This window comes from Idiotropiscis lumnitzeri, chromosome 16, assembly GCF_059441095.1.
Source record: "Idiotropiscis lumnitzeri isolate Australia: NSW breed Sydney's pygmy pipehorse chromosome 16, RoL_Ilum_1.0, whole genome shotgun sequence".
In the NCBI taxonomy this organism is placed as follows: domain Eukaryota; kingdom Metazoa; phylum Chordata; class Actinopteri; order Syngnathiformes; family Syngnathidae; genus Idiotropiscis; species Idiotropiscis lumnitzeri.
In genome coordinates, this window is record NC_142406.1 from 17,379,940 (window position 1) to 17,398,333 (window position 18,394).

The window sequence follows — 18,394 nt, forward strand, 5'->3', positions numbered from 1 at the left end:
TTTATTTGCAATATATTTAGCAATCAAAACATTTTTCGTTTCATCAATCAAAACATTTTAAAAAAATTAGCAATCAAAACAAATCGGCCACGCGGGCTCGTCCCTCAGCGATGACGTCACGGGAGTCCTCCTGCTTCGTCGAGATCAACAAAACGCTCGACGTCAATTTGGCATCAGTCGCCGACAAATGAATCCCCAAAGTCGACATTTTTAGCATTGCGACCATTTTCTGTCTTTATGTTTTGGCGTGTTGAAAGTCGGCAAGCTTTCTCGATGTTTTTTTTAAAGGCCAAGCCGCCTCGCGCCGCGGAAGAGGAGAGGCGGAAGTGAAGTCAGTTTTGGACGGACGCAGCGTCCATGTTATTATTGTTATTTTGTTGCTCCTGCGATGAGACGGCCAGCTGCTAGGGAGCCGCCGGCCTGCCGCCACGCTAGCGACCGCCCCGGACCACCGCCGCCGCCGCCGCCGCCGCTGCCGCCCTCCTCGCCCGCGGCTCCAGGCAGCCTCTCGCCCGGCTGGCACCACACCACGAAGAACCGGGGGAGGACGTGAGGAGCCAGCTACCTCCCTCCAACCCGACTCGGCTCGGCTCCCGCAGCACCAGCACCACAGTCTCCCGGTAGCGGCAGGGACACCGACGCGAAAATAAAACGGCGACACAGACAGCAACGCCGGGCGGCTCGGCTGGCGTCGACGCGGCTCGCGAGCAGCGACGCCGCAGACATGAACGGGATCGCCAAAGGCCGCTTCGAGGTGAGAGCGTGCGTGCGTGCGTGCGTGTTTGCGTGTTTGCGTGCCTGTCAGTCGGTCGCGGTTAACCGGTCCGAAACTGCGCCGATGCGGAGCTCGGGCCCAGCCTGGCGGCCACTGTCGCCTCAGATGACCGGCTCCCAGCAAAGGGGGGCGCGTTGTGCATATTCTGATGGTCAACACAACCACCATTTGGCGAGTTTGTGAGCTTTTTGCACACAATGTTGCCCACATTTCTGAGCACTAAGTCAACTAACTGCAGCACTGGACTGAATGTGTTGCAAGTTTGCTTCGTCATCAGAAGCAACATTTATTCCTTTTGCGACGTTTTGCACACACTTTGCACAATTTGGCTCATTGCAGCACGAAAATGACGATGGGCTGAGTATTCAATTTGAATCTAATAGCAGCCAGTTTACACATTCGAGCTAATTGCTGAAGATGCCGAACGAGTTGTCTTCTTTTGAACTTGTAACGTGAACATTTTGGATGACGTCATAAATCTAACACACATTTGTCACTCACATTGAACAAAATGCCTCAATGAGGGTGCGCCTTATCGTTAAGTAGCATTGTTGTCATGAGGACAATTTGGATTTCTTTTCTTTTTTGGGACGCATAAAGTGAACGTTTAGTATCAAGTCCTACATTTTCCAACTTGCCACTCAAATTAGCACAAGACAGCCAGCTAAGTGCTGGAGGTGGGCAGCTCGCTCGGCAACAAAGCGCTATTTGTCTCCTTTGTACGCAAAAGTATATATTTGTTATCATGACTTTTGTTTGACACATTTTGCAAAATCAACAACCACTGCTGCTTATGCAACTGTTCTATGTTAACTTCCATTTCTTGTTGTGCTTTCACGCTTGTGCCTTTTAGCCGTGATGCTAATCCAGCTAGCGACGCTTCTATTTGTGACCAGAACATTACGCCCGTGTCATGCGTGACGTCACTTGCGCATTGCCGACATTCTCACAGGCTTGATGCGACTTGACTTTCTCCCGTCATCTGCTGTTCGCGGTTGCACAAACAAGTGTTTGTGCGTGCGGGGGGGGGGGGTTATTTGCAGTTGCCTTTTCTACAGAATCTAACAAAGGCAGACTCTTGCGACATGTTTCAAGCTCTGACACGGCAGCCCACCTCCAGTCAGCGGTTGTTTAAATGTCATCATTTCATTCCCGTGAGCTCATTTAATTTCACCGAGCACTTTAAAGACAACGTCAGCTTAAACAAAGTGCTGCACAATAAATCCGAATTGAATCGAAAAGACGAGGCGCTATAACAAAACGAGTGCACAGGCAGCCAGCGGTGTGAATCATTATGCTCCCTCTTAATGTTCCATCCGAGAAGCGATCATCTCAATACGTTTCATTTGATATTCTTTGAATGAATCTGTCGATTAATCGCTTATCGGGATTTTATTCGGCCAAATATTATATCGGAATCTGCCTTCCAAAATCCTTCCCAATCCAGTCCTTCTTTCTGTGCGGGAGAACCGAAAGCCGGCCGATGTGACGGCTCGGAAGTCAATAAACTCTTAGCGCGCAGGAACTCCCTGCATGGGAATGTCACTCGTCTGGCACGTGAAGCGGAACGTCGTCGCATTTCATGTCGCTTGAGTGCTCGTCGCCAAAGCAAGCTTGCAAAAATGAAGTCTTGACTTTTGAGGGCAGGAGAAATTTTGCTTTTCAGCCCTGTCGCGCTTTTGCGACATTGTCGGTCGGTCAGGCGTGTCCCGAACTCGGAGAAGGTCGTATTTTGGGGTCGCTTTTCATGTGGAAAATTGTGGACAAACTTTTGCACTGTCTGGAAAAAAAAAATCCACTTTGCTAAAAGTCTGGGACGTGTTTCTGCAACGTCCCCACTCGCCATGATGTCGTTTGCTTTCCACCTTTTGCTGCGTTCGGTGCCAAACGGCCGCTCGTCTTTTGAGGGCCGTTCGCTTGCATCGCTTGACTCCTGACTGCAGCGTCAGCGAATATTGGAGTGCGTGGTCACAATTGAGATGAGCTAAACCAGCCCACCTTTGCTTCCTCAATGTGGCGTCTGTGCCTTTCACACGGCGCCGTCTCGCTTCCTGTGTGTGTGTGTGTGCGCGCAGGTGTTCTCCAACAGCGATGAAGCCCCCATCAACAAGAAGCTCCCTAAAGAGCTCCTGCTTCGGTAAGATTTTCACTTTGCGCACACACCATACGACGTCTAAAATGTATTTTTCTTGAAAGATTTGATTGATGTCATCACTTTGTATCCCAGCGGGAACGTTCACTAAAGTCCAATAAGGTTGCATTCATTCTCATGGAAAATGTGCATGTTTTGACTTCTATGTTGTCATTTTATTTCTGCCAATAATTTCCAGTTTCGTCAATTGCTGTGGGAACTTATCGTTTGTTTGTTCCAGTTTGAGCCTTTTATTTAATTTTTTTAAACAAGTTCAAATTCAAATCAGATCAGGCTGATTTTTTTTTTATATATTTTTTTTTTTAACCTCAGCTCACTAAAATGTTTACCACATATGACGCTTATTTTTGACAATTTATGGATTTGAATTTTGTTATTTGTACATTTTCTGTCTTTATATTCTCTACCAATTTTACTGAGCCATTTTCTTTTTTTTTGGTATCCTACTTTACAGATGTCGACATTTTCACCTCACTTTTGTCAGGCTTTGTGTGCCAAAGCTGCAGACAGCCCTCAGCCCCCCCCCCCCCCCCCCCTCCATATGCAAACTCTGTGTGTGTGTGTGTGTGTGTGCGTGCGCTATAAATAGCTAATCCCCGCTGGTGGGGAAGTCCGCAATGCTGCTGCTGCGAGCCCCACCAGTGCGCCCATCAACATCAACGTACTGGGGCAACAATGGCGTCATGTTACGCAACGCTCGCGTCACGCTGTCTCGCCGCTTATCTCAACTTGAGCAGCGACACGCCGCCTTGTGTCAAGGGAACGCGCCAGAGGCTGAGAACGTCCAGTCAAGGTGGTCATAAGATGGCCGACGTGGCGCTTGTCCTCGGGTAACCTCCTGAAGGTTTTCCTGTCATTGTTTTCGACGTGGTCGTCGCGTAGTCGAGCGTCAACAGTTGCGCAATCGGCACCCGCCGCTTACACACTGTAAAGTGAATTTGTTGTTTAGCACAGGCCAGCCGTTCCACACTCCATATATTAAAAAACAAGATGAATGCTAAAACTAATTCCAAAGACATTTTTGTGAAAAAAATTCAAACTAACAAACTTGCTCTCAAATCAAATTAAAGCTAACTGGATGATTGGATGACTTGAATGAAATAAAAACAAATTCAGTTTTGCCTTTTTGCGCCCGTGGCGTTCGTAACGTCGCAACTCTGAGCTCGTCAGCGCGGCACTAATAAGCGTCTGCTTCTATTTGGCGGGTCCCGCCGAACGTCTTCTTCGCTGGTTTTGTGCGAAAGACACCACGGCCCGCGTTACGGCTCCCGTGCGTTGATTTTGCAACTGACTCGGCATCCTTCCCAATTCAAGTCGGGGCCAGCGTTGCCAAGGCAACCGCCCCTCCGCTAACGATGTGGGCCACGCTCGAAGCACCGGCCGTTTGACCGCAAAGGCGGTGCTGCACTCCTTTAAAATGTCGTTACGTTGCATGCTGGGAATGCAGAAAAAAACAAAAGCTGCATTTGACGAGGCACAATTTAAGGCCACCGCTTGCGAGGCAAAATTTCTGCTTTTACAAACTACAAATTGAGGAGCATCAACCAGCACACCGTCTGGTTGTTGGATGTTTGAAGCTGTAAAATGATTGCTTTGCATGAATTTGCTTCAAGGCTGCTGTGCTGAAACATGTCCTGACGTGCCCCCGCACAGTCCGCAGGGTCCTAAAGCCAGACAGCTCGGCACTAGGCTTTGCATTCACACCCGCACGCTTCTTACGCTTGTGTGTCCTCGTGTTATTGTGCGTGTGTGTGTGTCTCCCGGTGGCCTTGCCTCCCGCAGTGTCGCCAGAGATTACTCATTGGAAGATTAATGGATTGAGTTGACCCAATAGCCGAGCCCAATTGTGGCCTCGTGTGTGTCTACAGTCGATGAGGTTGTGTGTGAGTGTCCCAAATACACAAAATTGTTCAACTTAAAGCGATATCGTTGTAATTGTATTATTTGCAGTGATAGTTAATTGTGAGGAGCGTGTCTGTATTATAATAATGTTTAATCTCTCTTAACTCGTAGCAATCTGAATAGCCGAAGCTAGCCAGGCTAATTGCCAAATTTGCGCCGGAGTCCGATTACAAATTACACCGGCACCAATTAGTGTAAGTGTTCTTTGCCTGTCACAAAACCGGCTCGAGGCAAAATGAAGTTTGGGGAGCGAATGCACGATGCTGGAAAAGTATCAGCGACGTCATCAATTCATCGACGTCGACTCGACTTTCATCGCATTTTAGTGGTCCACAAACGTTATCTTTCATTTGGACGGAAATCAGATTGATTCTTCTCAATGAATCCAAAGCCGCCCCCAACATTCTAAAGTGGTCTCGTCGGGTTGTGCCGCGTGCATCAACGAGTAAGGCGACACGAATCGTGCATTTATGAAGCCGTGTCGGACTCGATACGGATTCCTCCGAAATTGTCGGCTCCAAAATGTCCACAATGCTCACTTGAGGAATAGTTGACATTTTTTGTCCTGTGCAGAATATTCTCCTACCTGGACGTGGTCACTCTCTGCCGGTGCGCTCAAGTCTCCAAGGTAAGCGGTGCCGCAAAGCTTTGCCTTATCGCCACCCGCTGGCCACGTGTGGCGGCGCGTTCTCACCAGCCGATGTCCTCATCTGTGCCTGCAAGGCCTGGAACGTTCTGGCTCTGGATGGCAGCAACTGGCAGAAGATCGACTTGTTCAACTTCCAAACGGACATCGAGGTGAGGACCGAGCGTGACGTTGGAAAGCGTGCGGATGTCCGGCGGCGTGATTTCAAACTCGGCGGGCTCATCCGCTTTTGTTTTGTTTTGGGTTTGTTCGCTCGCAGGGCCGTGTGGTGGAGAACATCTCCAAGCGGTGCGGAGGCTTCCTGAGGCAGCTTAGCCTGCGAGGATGCCTGAGCGTGGGCGACGCTTCCATGAAGTGAGAGCCATGATGACACAAAAATAGCAAAGTTTTGCATGTGAAACAAAACTGTATGAGATGGAAAAAAAAAAAATAAATAAGCAAACAACCCGCTGAAAAATGTTGTGCTGCGATTTCAGGACCTTTGCTCAAAACTGTCGGAACATCGAAGCGTTGAACCTGAACGGTTGCACCAAGATCACAGACAGCACCTGCCTCAGCCTCAGCAAGTTCTGCTCCAAACTCAAACATCTGGACCTCACCTCCTGCGTGTCCGTCTCCAACCATTCCCTTAAAGCTCTCAGGTAAGAAAACGTAACGCTCGATATGTCGGTCCCTCGCCAAGAGCGCCGAGTCCATTGTGCGTGTTTTAGCGACGGCTGCCGCATGCTGGAGACGTTGAACCTGTCCTGGTGCGACCAGATCACGCGCGACGGCATCGACGCGCTGTCCCGAGGCTGCGCCGCCTTGCGAGCGCTCTTCCTCAGAGGCTGCACTCAGGTACCCCCAAATGACGTCGTCACGATGACGGACGGTTCTTCGTAGAAACCGTCGTGAATTGTGTTGCGCTTCAGCTGGACGACGGCGCCTTGAAGCACTTGCAGAAGCACTGCCAAGAGCTTACCACCATCAACATCCAGTCGTGCACGGTAAACAAAAAAACAACAAAATAAAAAAGAACCACGGGAGGGAAGCACGTGATCACATGCGAGTTTTTAATTGTGCAGCAAATGACAGACGAAGGCCTGGCGAGTCTGTGCCGAGGATGCCACAAGCTGCAGATCGTCTGCGTGTCGGGCTGCGGCAACATCACGGACGCCTCGCTCACCGCACTGGGACTCAACTGTCCTCGACTCAAGTAAAAAGAAATTTGTCTTGCCAAAGTCAAAATGGGGAGAACTTCTTTCGGACTAGAAAAGAAATCAAATGTGGGAGGCAATGCCGTCAACTGTATTTTTATTTATTTTTTTATGGGAATGGGTGGAGAAAAGTCGTGGCCAAATTTGCTTTGTTCTTTTTACTGAAAAAGTAAAAAAAAATATGAACTACGGCCAGAAGATGGCAGTATTGGGTCGCTTCGAAAGCTTGCGTGTCACATGATGGATTCTTCACAAGCAACTTGTGATTGCTCCAAGTGTTGATCACATTAAGTCAACTACAAAAAGTGTTACATGAGGAAAAATAAATGATGGACACTCTTTCAATTTAGAAGTAGAAGTGATGACATCATGTACGCACCCTCACGCGCATATGACGACTACTAAGTAGTGTGCAAATAATTTGCAAAGTTTGTTACACGGATGATTTATGATCAATCCATTCTTTTGTCATCAAAATCACATTTGGATTGTTGTTTGTATTTTCTAGATGAAAAGGGCTTTTGCATCAAAGTCTTATTTCACTTTCATTTTTATTTCACCAAAAGCTCGTTTTCTGCATTTTCTTATTGATTTGTGTGAAGCCAACCCATTTTTTTTATTTTTATGATGTGCTTGTTAGGATCCTTGAAGCCGCGCGATGCTCTCACGTGACAGACGCTGGATTCACTGTGCTGGCCAGGGTGAGTTCTCCCCCCACTCTTGCCCGTCGTCACGTCCAACTCAATCGATAATTTGCATTTGTTCTTCTTCACAGAACTGCCACGAGCTTGAAAAAATGGACTTGGAAGAATGTATTTTGGTGAGAAAAGAAAGAATTCACTCCTGAGTTGTGACGTTCCGCCAAAGGATTCAATTGATTGATCTTTTTATGTATTTTATCGGCCTTGAACTGTAGATGATAGTAAGAAAGTAAAAGTATAATAATAATAAATCAATGATTTACCATGAGTGGAAAATTGACCCCGAAATCTTTTTCAATACCGATTATACAAAAAAGGTTGCAATTAGCAGCTGTGTGAAAGAGCCGTAAGACATGTTGCAGTTGCCAATGAGCCAATGTTTTGTTTTGTTTTTCTTTGTAGGTGACAGACAACACTTTGCTTCAGCTTTCCATTCATTGCCCCCGTCTGCAAGCGTTGGTAAGATTTTCTGCCATCTTTTTTGTACAAGACATATCGAGTGCTTTGGGAACGTTCCTCCAAATTCTACAAACAAACATCGCAGACAGACAAATGAAGGCTTTTTCCTTTTTTTTGCTGCTGCAATCTAAAAATCCCATGGCTCAGTATTTCTAGTCTTTGCTGAACTTTTTTCCATTTTTTTCCCTTCCTTTGTTCACTCCATTCCTCCCTCGTTTTGTTCCAACCTTCCATCCATCGTTCCTTCCTGAAATAATCCGTGCGCCTTTGCTTTTGTGCAGTCTCTGTCTCACTGCGAACTGATCACGGACGACGGCATCCGGGCGCTGAGCGTGAGCGCGTGCGGCCAAGAGCGTCTGAGCGTGGTGGAGCTGGACAACTGCCCGCTCATCACCGATGTCACTCTGGAGCACCTGCAGAGCTGCCACCGCCTGGAGCGCATCGAGCTCTACGACTGCCAGCAAGTCACGCGGGCCGGCATCAAGCGCATACGGGTAATAGCTGTCATTTTTTAAAAAGAAATATTTGACAATTTGTGTTTATTTCACATTTTTAGACAATAGCCGCCATTTTTTTAATATGTTCACAAAAAAGGAGAAAGAAAAAAAAAAGAAATATTTCTTTGCAAAGTGTAGAACTATGTTGACAAAAATTATGATTCAAACATTCGGTACAATTTGACAATATGATTACATGAAAATGACAAACTTTTTTTATTCAAACAAAGATGTCATATTGCGAAGCTTTCAATAGGTGGCAGCAAAGATCCACACAAGCTGTCCTTTAACGTGAACAAGTTTGCTTGCGCAGGCCCACCTTCCCGAGATCAAGGTCCACGCTTACTTCGCCCCCGTCACGCCCCCGCCCTCGGTGCATGGCGGCGGCCAGCGCCTGTGTCGCTGCTGCATCATCCTCTGACAGTGGAGGGCCAGGGGGGGGCACCTGTGCCTGCAGGTGTTGCTGCTCTAAGAACCACACAGGACGATGAGGACCAGGACCTGGTGCAAGAGTCGGGAGGGGGGGATTAGTAGAGGTAGAGGAGGGGCTGGACCCACTCAACTGCTTCCTGGGCCGACCCGGACTGCTACAAAGGCCCCTCCTCTTCCTCACGAGCGTCTTCTCACGCTTTTACCATCCTCCAAAATGGACAATCACGTGACACCATTGGGGGGGGGAAGGACCACCATTTTGTTTGTTCAGAGAAAGGAAGACATTTCAGGCACCTTTTTATCCTTTTTGCATATCGTAATGGTTCTTCCTGCCCTCCGCCGGAGTGTCAATTTTGAGTTGTGGTTTTAAAAAAAACAACTTATTACAGCATTTGTTTACATCATGGATTAGCTGAGCATCACGCCAACTTGTTTACGTTGGTAAGAAATTTTACAAGCGACACCTCATTTTGACAATCACACCATTTGGAGAAAAAATAAAATCATAGCTGCACATTTCGCCCATCGGTGACAGGACTCAAAGATTTTGGGGCGGGGATTGTTTGTGGATGGCACAACAAAACAAAAAAAAAGATGGACTGGCGAAGATGACTGATGCCAACGCCCTTTTCCTCCCCTTTAACAGTTTTATGTTTGAGAAAATAAACAGATGGATAAATAAAGTTAAACCATAGGAAACATACTAGAAGTCATGGGTGGCATTTTTTGTGTGCATTGAGCAGAAATGAGAAGAACATTTTACACAAAAGATGAATACAAAAAGACTTTACAAAAACTTTACACAAAAATAGGAATTAGAAATCAGTGAAAATGACAAAAAGATTTTTAATCATGTAAAATGCGAAACAAATGCAAAATGATAATGCGTAAATCATTTTATTTGTATGCGTTACGATCGTCGAAGGTGTCATATCTCAAAGCGATCGCTAGGTGACAGCAAATATCTATAAATCCACGACTAAAACAGATTTAGCCCAAAAATATTTATTAATTCGATGAGCGGAAGTATATGTTGGCCGTTAAAAGTCCTTTATCCTTTTATTTATTTTTATTGTAGATTGGGAATGTTTAAATTGCTAGATTGTATTTATTTTTCTCTGGAGAATTCAACTGGTCTGGCAAAGTCAATTGAACATAATAGGCAATATGAACCACGTAAACGTTTGTACACGTGTTGATATTAAGGAACAATAGAAATAATACCTTTACACAAAATATACAAATAATATAAAAATATTAGATTAACCATAAAAGAAATACATGCAATATACGAAGAAATGTAAAATACAATCGTGTAAGAATAGTATATTTTCAAACATTGAATAGATATAATATTAATTACAACATATATTTTTAAAACAATTGTAACAAGAAACAGAAACCGTCAATAAAAAAAAGAAAACATTGTGGTGAGCCTAGCTGTCATATGACCAACAGGTGGCAGCAACGATCAATTTAGGCGGCTGACACGCCCACACAATAATATAGTTGTTCCACTTAACATAAATCCTCAACAAGATAATAAATTACTTATATTTTATTTTTATGAAAGAAACAACAGGTCTGAAATGCGGTTGTCGGTTTAAGTGTTGAAGCAACTCGCTCCATATAATTCTTTCAGGCATCGTACCGGGCAGCTGTGCGGCGTCTAAGGACCCCGACGGTTCGCTAGCGGAGACCAGAGAGTACGGCGCTGTTGACGGACATCACTTGGCTTCAATGCGCTTGTTTCCCGGGCGGCGCAAGACCATTGTTCCGCTCCCACGCGTCCCCAAACCACGTTGGTTCAGTCTCTTTGGTCCCCGTCGGAGCGGAGCAAAAACTTCCCCCACCGAAAAGACGTAACCGGGCGTTTTTTCCAGTCTGTTTTTTTTTTAATGCGAGGAAGTGGGCGCCTCTGACGCCAAAGGCCCGAAGCTAACCAAATTAGCCGGCTGCTAGCTCGTGTTTTTTTTTTTCGTTTTTTAAAAGAACAACTTTCCGCCACGAGTGCGCGCTTTGAGGCGTTTTACCGGACTTCTGAACCTTTTAAGGGCGACTGGGGGGCGTTTAATGTGAGCTTTTCATTGAAAGGAGACACAGGGATGACTCCTGAGCCAAGTTGTCAAGTACAGCTCGCGGCGGACTAATTGATGGTCGCCAACATCACTACACAAGAGACGTAGACCACACCGCCAAGACCACCGACACATCCGCGGGACTATATATACCGACCCGGCTTCTCCCCTCCATTTCCCCCTTTTAACCCCCCACGAGATGGAGGACCGCGACAATATGGACTACTTCTACCAGCAGGTGCTGCAGAAGGATGTCACCCGCCGGCTGCAGGTCGGCCAGGACCTTATCGACTACCTGAGCGACCCGTCTCGCTCGACCGATGTGGAGCAGGACAAACCTCGCCTGGACAAGACCGTCGACGAGCTCACCGGTTGGGTCAACTCCAGCAACTTCAAGGTGAAGGCGAACAAGCCGAAAATGCACAAATATATTGACGCCATTGGACAAAATGTGGAAAAATACAGCAAAAGGCTCAGATACAAAAAATTAAAAAAGTTCTATTCATTTCAAGACAAAGAAAATGGTGGTGGGGAAAAATTATCAGACAAATTTCCTCCAACGCATGCAAATCTTTGTCAAAAAAGATTCAAACTGACAAAAACTGCAAACAAAATTAAATTTGAATATATTGGGAACAAATTTACAAAATTGTCATTGCTACAAAGTAGGACAATTGATTTCCAGAGAAATATAATTAGTTGGGGGGGGGGGGGATAAAACAATATTGAATGAAAAGTGCACAAAATAACCTACCCAAATATTTGAAAATCCAAAGAACAAATAAATATCACCGTTACCATGGCAGTTTTCCCACATTTTTCGTAAGCCTCCATTTTCTGTCTATCATCCTTATTTTCGCCACCTTCTTGACTGTCAATAGTCTACCAACGATATGGACGACTTAAACGCTGCAAGGCCAAATACTGTAATAGAGGAAAGGGCGAAAGTATGTTGGCAACGGCTTTCATCCCTCGGTGGATCATTATCATCACGCTCGTCTCGTCACTCAGTGCTGAAAAAAAACAAAAATACAGAGGCATGCTTCCTGTTTTGGACAAACAATGTTCTTAGGCGCTCTTGTCTTTCATTGGAGGCATTAATTAAACATGACTTTCATGTTTTTGGGCTAAGTGTGACGGCGCCATTGTCATGATGCAAACATGCTCCCCCATACTGTATCAGATGGGGGGAGGGGTCATGGGGGGGGACACCATCCCAGCCGTCCTGCCGGCGCGCTCCGTGTCCTTATTTATGCTTACGCTGCAGCCACGCCACGTTTAAAAAATAAATGAAAAAAACACTGGAAAATAGAGTCATTTTGCCCAGATCAACATTCCCTTCTTGAGCGCTAGTCAAAACATAGCCAATGTTGTTTTCAATCCATTGACGTCTGCACTGATTTAAAAAAAAATTTTTTTTTTTATAGAAAGCTTATCTCATCGTGTGTAACAACCAAAATGGAAATAATTCTTGTTTTAAGTCCCATTAACAACATTCTTAATGGTCATGAAAGTTTCTAAAACATTAGGAAAGCTTTTATGACTTTTACATTATTTCCCGTGTTCAGCCTGACCAACGAAATGTTACGTAGTAATTTTGCCCCCCAACTCACACACACCAAAATGTCCAAACGTCCGTCCAAAGATTTTTTTGATGGTGCCCGACAAATGATTCCTAATAGTGTGCCTGATAGGAAAATGTTTTTTTGTTATTTTTTTCTCAAGTCGACTGTCAAATCAAATTTGCTTTACACGTCATTTCCAATGGCAGAAATTGGATCATGATCAAGTTGACAAATGGAAATCACGTTTTGAGCCGCCGACTCTGCTTGGAGTCTATTGGCCGCGCGTCAGGAAATATAAAAAGACAAAAAAGGTTTGAGGAAATGAAAACTACTCACGATTCAAAACGAGAACTTGTCTTTCTGTGCAACAAAGCGCGTTGCGTTCCCGTGGAAAAAGCGTGTGGTGCAGCTTTGGGTGAGAAGACATCGCCGTCTAATCATTGGCGACCCGGATGAAAACGATGACGCGTGCCCAGAACGGTTCGGACGTTTATTGGAAGATGAGGCGACTACTGTCACTTTGGGCTGTCAAAATGACGCGACGTGACGGCACTTGAGATTAAATCAGCTTGTCAGTCCACTAAAATATGTGCACTATTTTTCTGTGGGAAAAGCAAAAGTCGGATGTGACAAATGTGGTCTACTTGACACAGATGCTAATCGGGGCATCGTGCTAATCTAGCTAATGATGCTGGTGAGATGATTCTGGTTTCGCTGGCAGCTGTTTTTGTTTGACGTCACGACTGAATCGGATTACGCAAGCTGGCAAACATTTGGACGATTAAAACACAAAGTGGTCTCTCTGGACTTTGTGTGCGGACCCCCGTAAGCCCCCCCGACTTAAATTCTGTGCACCAATTAGCAAACTAAGGCGATGTGTGCGCCTTCTTACAAAGGAGGCCTTTGATTCCCAGCTGAATATTCTGTCATTCAAGTTTTTAAAATGTTTATTTTTTTGCATGACAAATGAACCGTATGCGTCGTCCGTCAACATGGCCAGATTTTTCTCTGTTGGGCCTTGGTGGAGGTCACCCCACTTACCTGCTTCTACTGGGCCTTTGACGAAAATAGGCCACGACGATACTCGGCCGTAGCCGACCCGCCGCGCTTTGGAGTCTTTAAAGTCGATCTGCCTCGTACGATGCCAAGACAAGCATTCCATTCCGTGTGCGCGGATGGGATCCCCATCAGAAAAAGTGCACTGATGGAAAAAGTTGACGCCGCCATGCCTGATGGGAAGGCAGCCAGTCATCCTCCCCCGTCCCCTCCCCCACCAAGTCCCCACAAAACCTTAGCCCCCCCCCCCCATGTCCTTGCCTGCACATGTGGTTTTTTTTTATTTATTTATTTTTTTTAAACCTTTAAAGATTAAAGTGTGCTGTTTGGGAACTAATGTTTAGCTATTTTCCAAGCTGTGCATTCAAAACAAATATTCATAGATAAAAATGATAAAATATATAGTAGCCATTGTACAGTATGTGTGTTGGTAAAATACTGAGCCTTACCGAGGATAAATACAATACACAAAATTCATAAAATGCATACAAAAAAAGAGAGAATTTAAAGTCATTTCTTTGATGAATTGTAGGAGTGAATAAAAAAAAAGAATGAAAACATTATTCCAGAATTTATTTGGAAATCAGAATGGATGGTTTGAATGTTGCCAAGCAAGCTTTTTCATTTTTTTTTTCTCATTTTTTTTTTTTTTACTACAGGTGGCGCTGTTGGGCATCGACATCTGTGCATCTTTTGTGGACCGCCTTGGCGAGCGCTTTCGAGGTTACCTGGGCACCGGTGAGCGAGCCAGTAGAGCCAAACCAAATTCTTTTTGTTGACGGAAAGCTTTGAGAGCACAATCAAACCAACAAGAAGGACATGTTCGGAAATGATTGATCTTGCTCTAGCTCTCGTTCTCTCTCTCTCTCTCTCTTTTTTTAATCTCACACAAAATGTGGCATTTCAACAGGGGTGTGTCAATTTTTCCTGCCCACCGCATGTGTGTCGGTGCCTTCCCAGCTGTCTTTGTCAGCGCTCATCACAACACTCGCGCACACCCACGCGTCAGCCACGTCACTTTTATTTCTGTTTTGGCGAAAGCTCGTCTCCCACCGCCGCCGTTCGTCTCCACGCAACCACTCGCAAACAGCGGCTTGGCACGCTGCCATAAGGCGGCTGACATCATCCGGTGCAACTAAGTGCATCGTATTGATCTGGAAAACAACAAGCATTTGCTGTCCTCTTTCACTGACGTCAGCTGAAAAAAGGGCCGTTAAACAAGTGAAGTGTACGCTGCAACACGACAAGCATCTCCTGCCTTTAAACCCTTCATTAGTTGTCCTCGTTGCCATGACAACACTGTTGTGCAGCACATGGACAGGAAAAGCTGCGATGACGTCTCCTTTTGCGACGCCTACTGACTCATCAATGTCATTATTACGATGTCCACTTGGGGGCACTCTTCATTGTTTGTGTTTGTGTAGTCCTGCCAGCGCTGGTGGACCGGCTGGGGGACGGCAAGGACCAAGTCCGCGAGAACAGCCAAGCGCTCCTCCTTCACTGCATGGACCAGACGGCGTCGCCCATGGTAACGCTCTCGTTCATTGAGCGCAAACATCCAGCCAAACCCTTTGCAGACACTCTCAAAAACAAAACAAAAAAAGCCTGGCTGCTCTGTCGCGTCGTCGTCACAGAGTGCGATTGAGGCCTCCTTTGGCTGCGCTGGTGGCGCCACGGCAGCTTTCACGCGTTGTCATCACACTCACTCACTGTCGATGGTCACCACCTCCTCATCGTCATGAATTGTTTTTAATTTTCTGCAGTACGTTTGGGAAAGGCTGCTTCCCGGCTTTAAACACAAGAACTTCCGCAGCCGAGAAGGACTCTGCCTCTGCCTCAGTGCCACGCTCAGCTCGTAAGTAGGATTTTTTTTTAATTATTTTTTTTTTTTGACGACCTCTTGGTAAGAACATCGAGACGCACTTGTCGCCACTTCGGTTGGAAGTTACTTCAGGAAAGTCTGTCATGTTTTGTGACCTCATGTAGCGTCGCTCTCTGGGATTAATCCTCTTAGTTTCTCTCAACTTAACTTGATCGCCGGCAGTGCTACAGCAGGGGTGTGCAAAGTATGGCCTGCGGGCCACATACGGCCTACTCTGGTTTTTAAATCAGACGGCTGAGCTTTATTCTTTTCTCTGCCTCATTTACAAATGACACAACTTCTGACGGTTCCGCGCGCTTCTTTTTGTTCATTGCACCATCAAAAGTCTGCTGTCGATTAACACGCGCGGCAGCCCTCGCATGATCTTCTGGGCTAAATTGCCAAACATAACATCGGCACCCTCCTCTGTTTGGCGATACTTTGACCGCAGATGCTCGCACTCGTTGCAACTGAGAAACGTCAACATTTGCTGAGGTGGCGCATTGCCGCCGTTTAACGCCAATTTTTTTTGTCTGTCGCTCTCTCTCTCTTTTACTCACATTGTTACATTAAGCACTGCCACATGATCCGCTGAGTTGCGCCTCTCCAGTCATCATGCGCTGGCTTGGCAGAAAGACAAAAACGAGTCATGGACGGATCAGACAGACTTTTCTTTGTTAGTGAGAAGTCTTCTTGGCGCTAAATGGGAGCTTTTAGCGTAAAGAAACGCTTTGCAGATGTTTGGCACTAACCGGGTCACCTCACACATGCAACATGGCGGCCGAGGAGAGTTGAGCCGCTAACGCTAGCGCCTTCGTGCTAATGGATTGCACCGTCGTGCGAGCAGTCGAACTTGTACCGGGGCTGCAAATCACTTGGTTTGCTTATAGGACATGCTTTTGGATTTGAAATGTTTCAAAAGTGTGTTGTGACAAATAAATGGGTATAAAGTTGAAAATCTACACATGATACAAATACTTTACATACCTATTATGGCTGTATTTGAAAAAAGGAAAAATGTTAGACAAAAATGCACGGATATTCAGACGAAAAATATGTGTTGTGAAAAAATACACGTCACAAAGTACTCAAAAGTCAAATTATTTTGAAAAGACAAATGTTAGCTGTGGTATGGCGTTTTCATTTTTATTTTTGGTTTATTTCTAACATCACTCTTGTGCATCTGGCAGGTATGGCACCCACACGTTGAGTCTGAGCAAGATTGTTCCTTATCTTTGCACTCTGACGGCGGACCAGAACCCTCAGGTAAGAGCCACCATTATTTGCGACGTTAGCCAGGAGACGCCGCGCGCTTTGGGGCGGGGAGCTCGCAAAGCTGAGATGTGCGGCTGTCGTCTACCCGGCGATTATCCACGATATCCACTCGCGCTCTGTCCCGACCAATCAGTGTCCTGCACGCCCCCACTCTCATCAGTCGCAAGGTTTTAAACCACATCAAGCCACTCAATTACAGCGGTGCAATACAATGTTTGCCTGCTGGGATTGTTATATTCGCATCTTTTTTTTTCTTCACAAGTAGTTACTGGAAAAACCTGATGTTAAAAAAATAAATAAATAAATAAGGGATTGAAATCGACACAATGAAAGCTGAATTAAGGTAATGCCCTTAATGCCTGTAATTGCATTGCGAGTGTTCAGCCGACAACATTTGGCTTCTCGCCTAGTGCGCTCGCTTGCAAAACGTGACCTTTTTTATGTGGCTCCAATTAGATGAAAGGTTTAGTTTCAACATTCTCAATTAGTATATTTATTATTATTATGATATACTTTCTATATTATTCTACATAAGGATGTGTATGTGTGTGCTTAAACGCTTATGCCACTTTGACTTGCGGTGCCATGCAGGTACGAGAGGCCTCCATCACAACAATCGTGGATATTTACCGGCACGTCGGCGAGAGGGTACGAGCCGACTTGGCAAAGAGGGGACTGCCTGCCACGCGGTCAGTTGTTTTCTCTCTCGCACACACACTAAGCGCCCGGTCAGTCCCAGGCCACGCCATGCACCACTGTGCCCTTGACAGAAACGCTTTTTATGCCGAACACAATGCTGACTGTCGTTGGCCGGGTTGGATGAATGTGGAGCGGCCGCCAAAGTCATGTGACCTGTTCACACGGAGAGATGAGAAGAGAAGAAATCGCCATTTTTGTCACCAAAATGATTCTGCTTTAAAAAAAAAGTCAATAGTCAGCAAAACGCAAACAATGTTTCATGCGTGTGACAAAACTAAGGACAAAAACTGTCAAATGTACATAAATATAAAATATTCAACAAGAACAAATGTTTTACATAAGAAATCCAACCAATTTTCAACAAATTTAACAGTTAAATTGGAAAAATTTACTTGTTGGGGAAAAATGACGAGTAATATTTAGAAATGTAAAGAAAAGGAAAAGAAAGTCTCGGGCTGCCGTGTGCCAACTGAGCAAAACATTTCCAAGGCAAATTATGCTGAGCAAGGGTGAAGGACATGCGTGTCACAAAAGACATCGTAATCGGTCGCATGTGAGCTTTGTTTGCACAAAAAGGTTTTGTTTGCCCGTTGATGCCGTTTTCGCATGGCGTGTTCGCGTTCGGCAAGCAGCCTTTCCTAAGACAACAAGTGAAATACACAACATGTAATTGTCTTTTTTTTGTAAACATTTTGGTGCTTCATTTTGTTTTACTTATTTTTTTTTCAATTGTGCTGCTGGTGGTCACGTGTGCTGCCACTTAAAGCTGGCACTTTTCTTTTTTTATATTTTTTGCTCGCAATGCTATGAATCTTGAAAAAGTCTCATGACCTCCCCCTTAAATGGAAGCGCGAATGTATTGCATCATATTCGTTGGACATCTCCAAAAAAAAGGAAATCAGCCCAAAATAAAAACTTGAATGGCGTCTGACAACCCACGCTTGTCATCGTTTGGATTTTGTGATGAGGAAACCGTGCACAAGGCAAATGGGGTGAGGCGACATCGACATGGCTCGTCTTTTTTCACTCCAGCCCCTCCCCCCCTCGACCACAATGCACACGCGTGTGTGTGTGTGGAGGCTCGTTATGTAAAGGCTAAC

At 45.6% G+C, this 18,394-nt stretch overlaps 2 protein-coding genes across 2 annotated transcripts in view; both read left to right on the forward strand.

Moving 5' to 3' along the window:
* Positions 1-105: 105 nt before the first annotated feature.
* Positions 106-8,848, forward strand: fbxl2 (F-box and leucine-rich repeat protein 2). The gene is made up of 14 exons (XM_088319485.1): positions 106-754; positions 2,851-2,912; positions 5,403-5,457; positions 5,553-5,627; positions 5,735-5,829; positions 5,952-6,116; positions 6,186-6,312; positions 6,387-6,461; positions 6,540-6,670; positions 7,312-7,372; positions 7,447-7,491; positions 7,775-7,831; positions 8,113-8,325; positions 8,642-8,848. The coding sequence occupies exons 1-14, from the start codon at positions 725-727 to the stop codon at positions 8,747-8,749; spliced, it is 1,299 nt and encodes a 432-aa protein (XP_088175611.1). The 5' UTR covers positions 106-724; the 3' UTR covers positions 8,750-8,848.
* A 1,575-nt stretch (positions 8,849-10,423) lies between these two features.
* clasp2 (cytoplasmic linker associated protein 2) overlaps positions 10,424-18,394 on the forward strand; it is a 28,562-nt gene continuing 20,591 nt past the window's right edge. The window contains exons 1-6 of the mRNA XM_088319550.1: positions 10,424-11,235; positions 14,119-14,197; positions 14,884-14,987; positions 15,223-15,314; positions 16,511-16,586; positions 17,187-17,284. Of these exons, the coding sequence (XP_088175676.1) occupies positions 11,038-11,235; positions 14,119-14,197; positions 14,884-14,987; positions 15,223-15,314; positions 16,511-16,586; positions 17,187-17,284 (647 nt within the window). The 5' untranslated portion in view covers positions 10,424-11,037. The remainder of the gene's footprint in view (positions 11,236-14,118; positions 14,198-14,883; positions 14,988-15,222; positions 15,315-16,510; positions 16,587-17,186; positions 17,285-18,394) is intronic.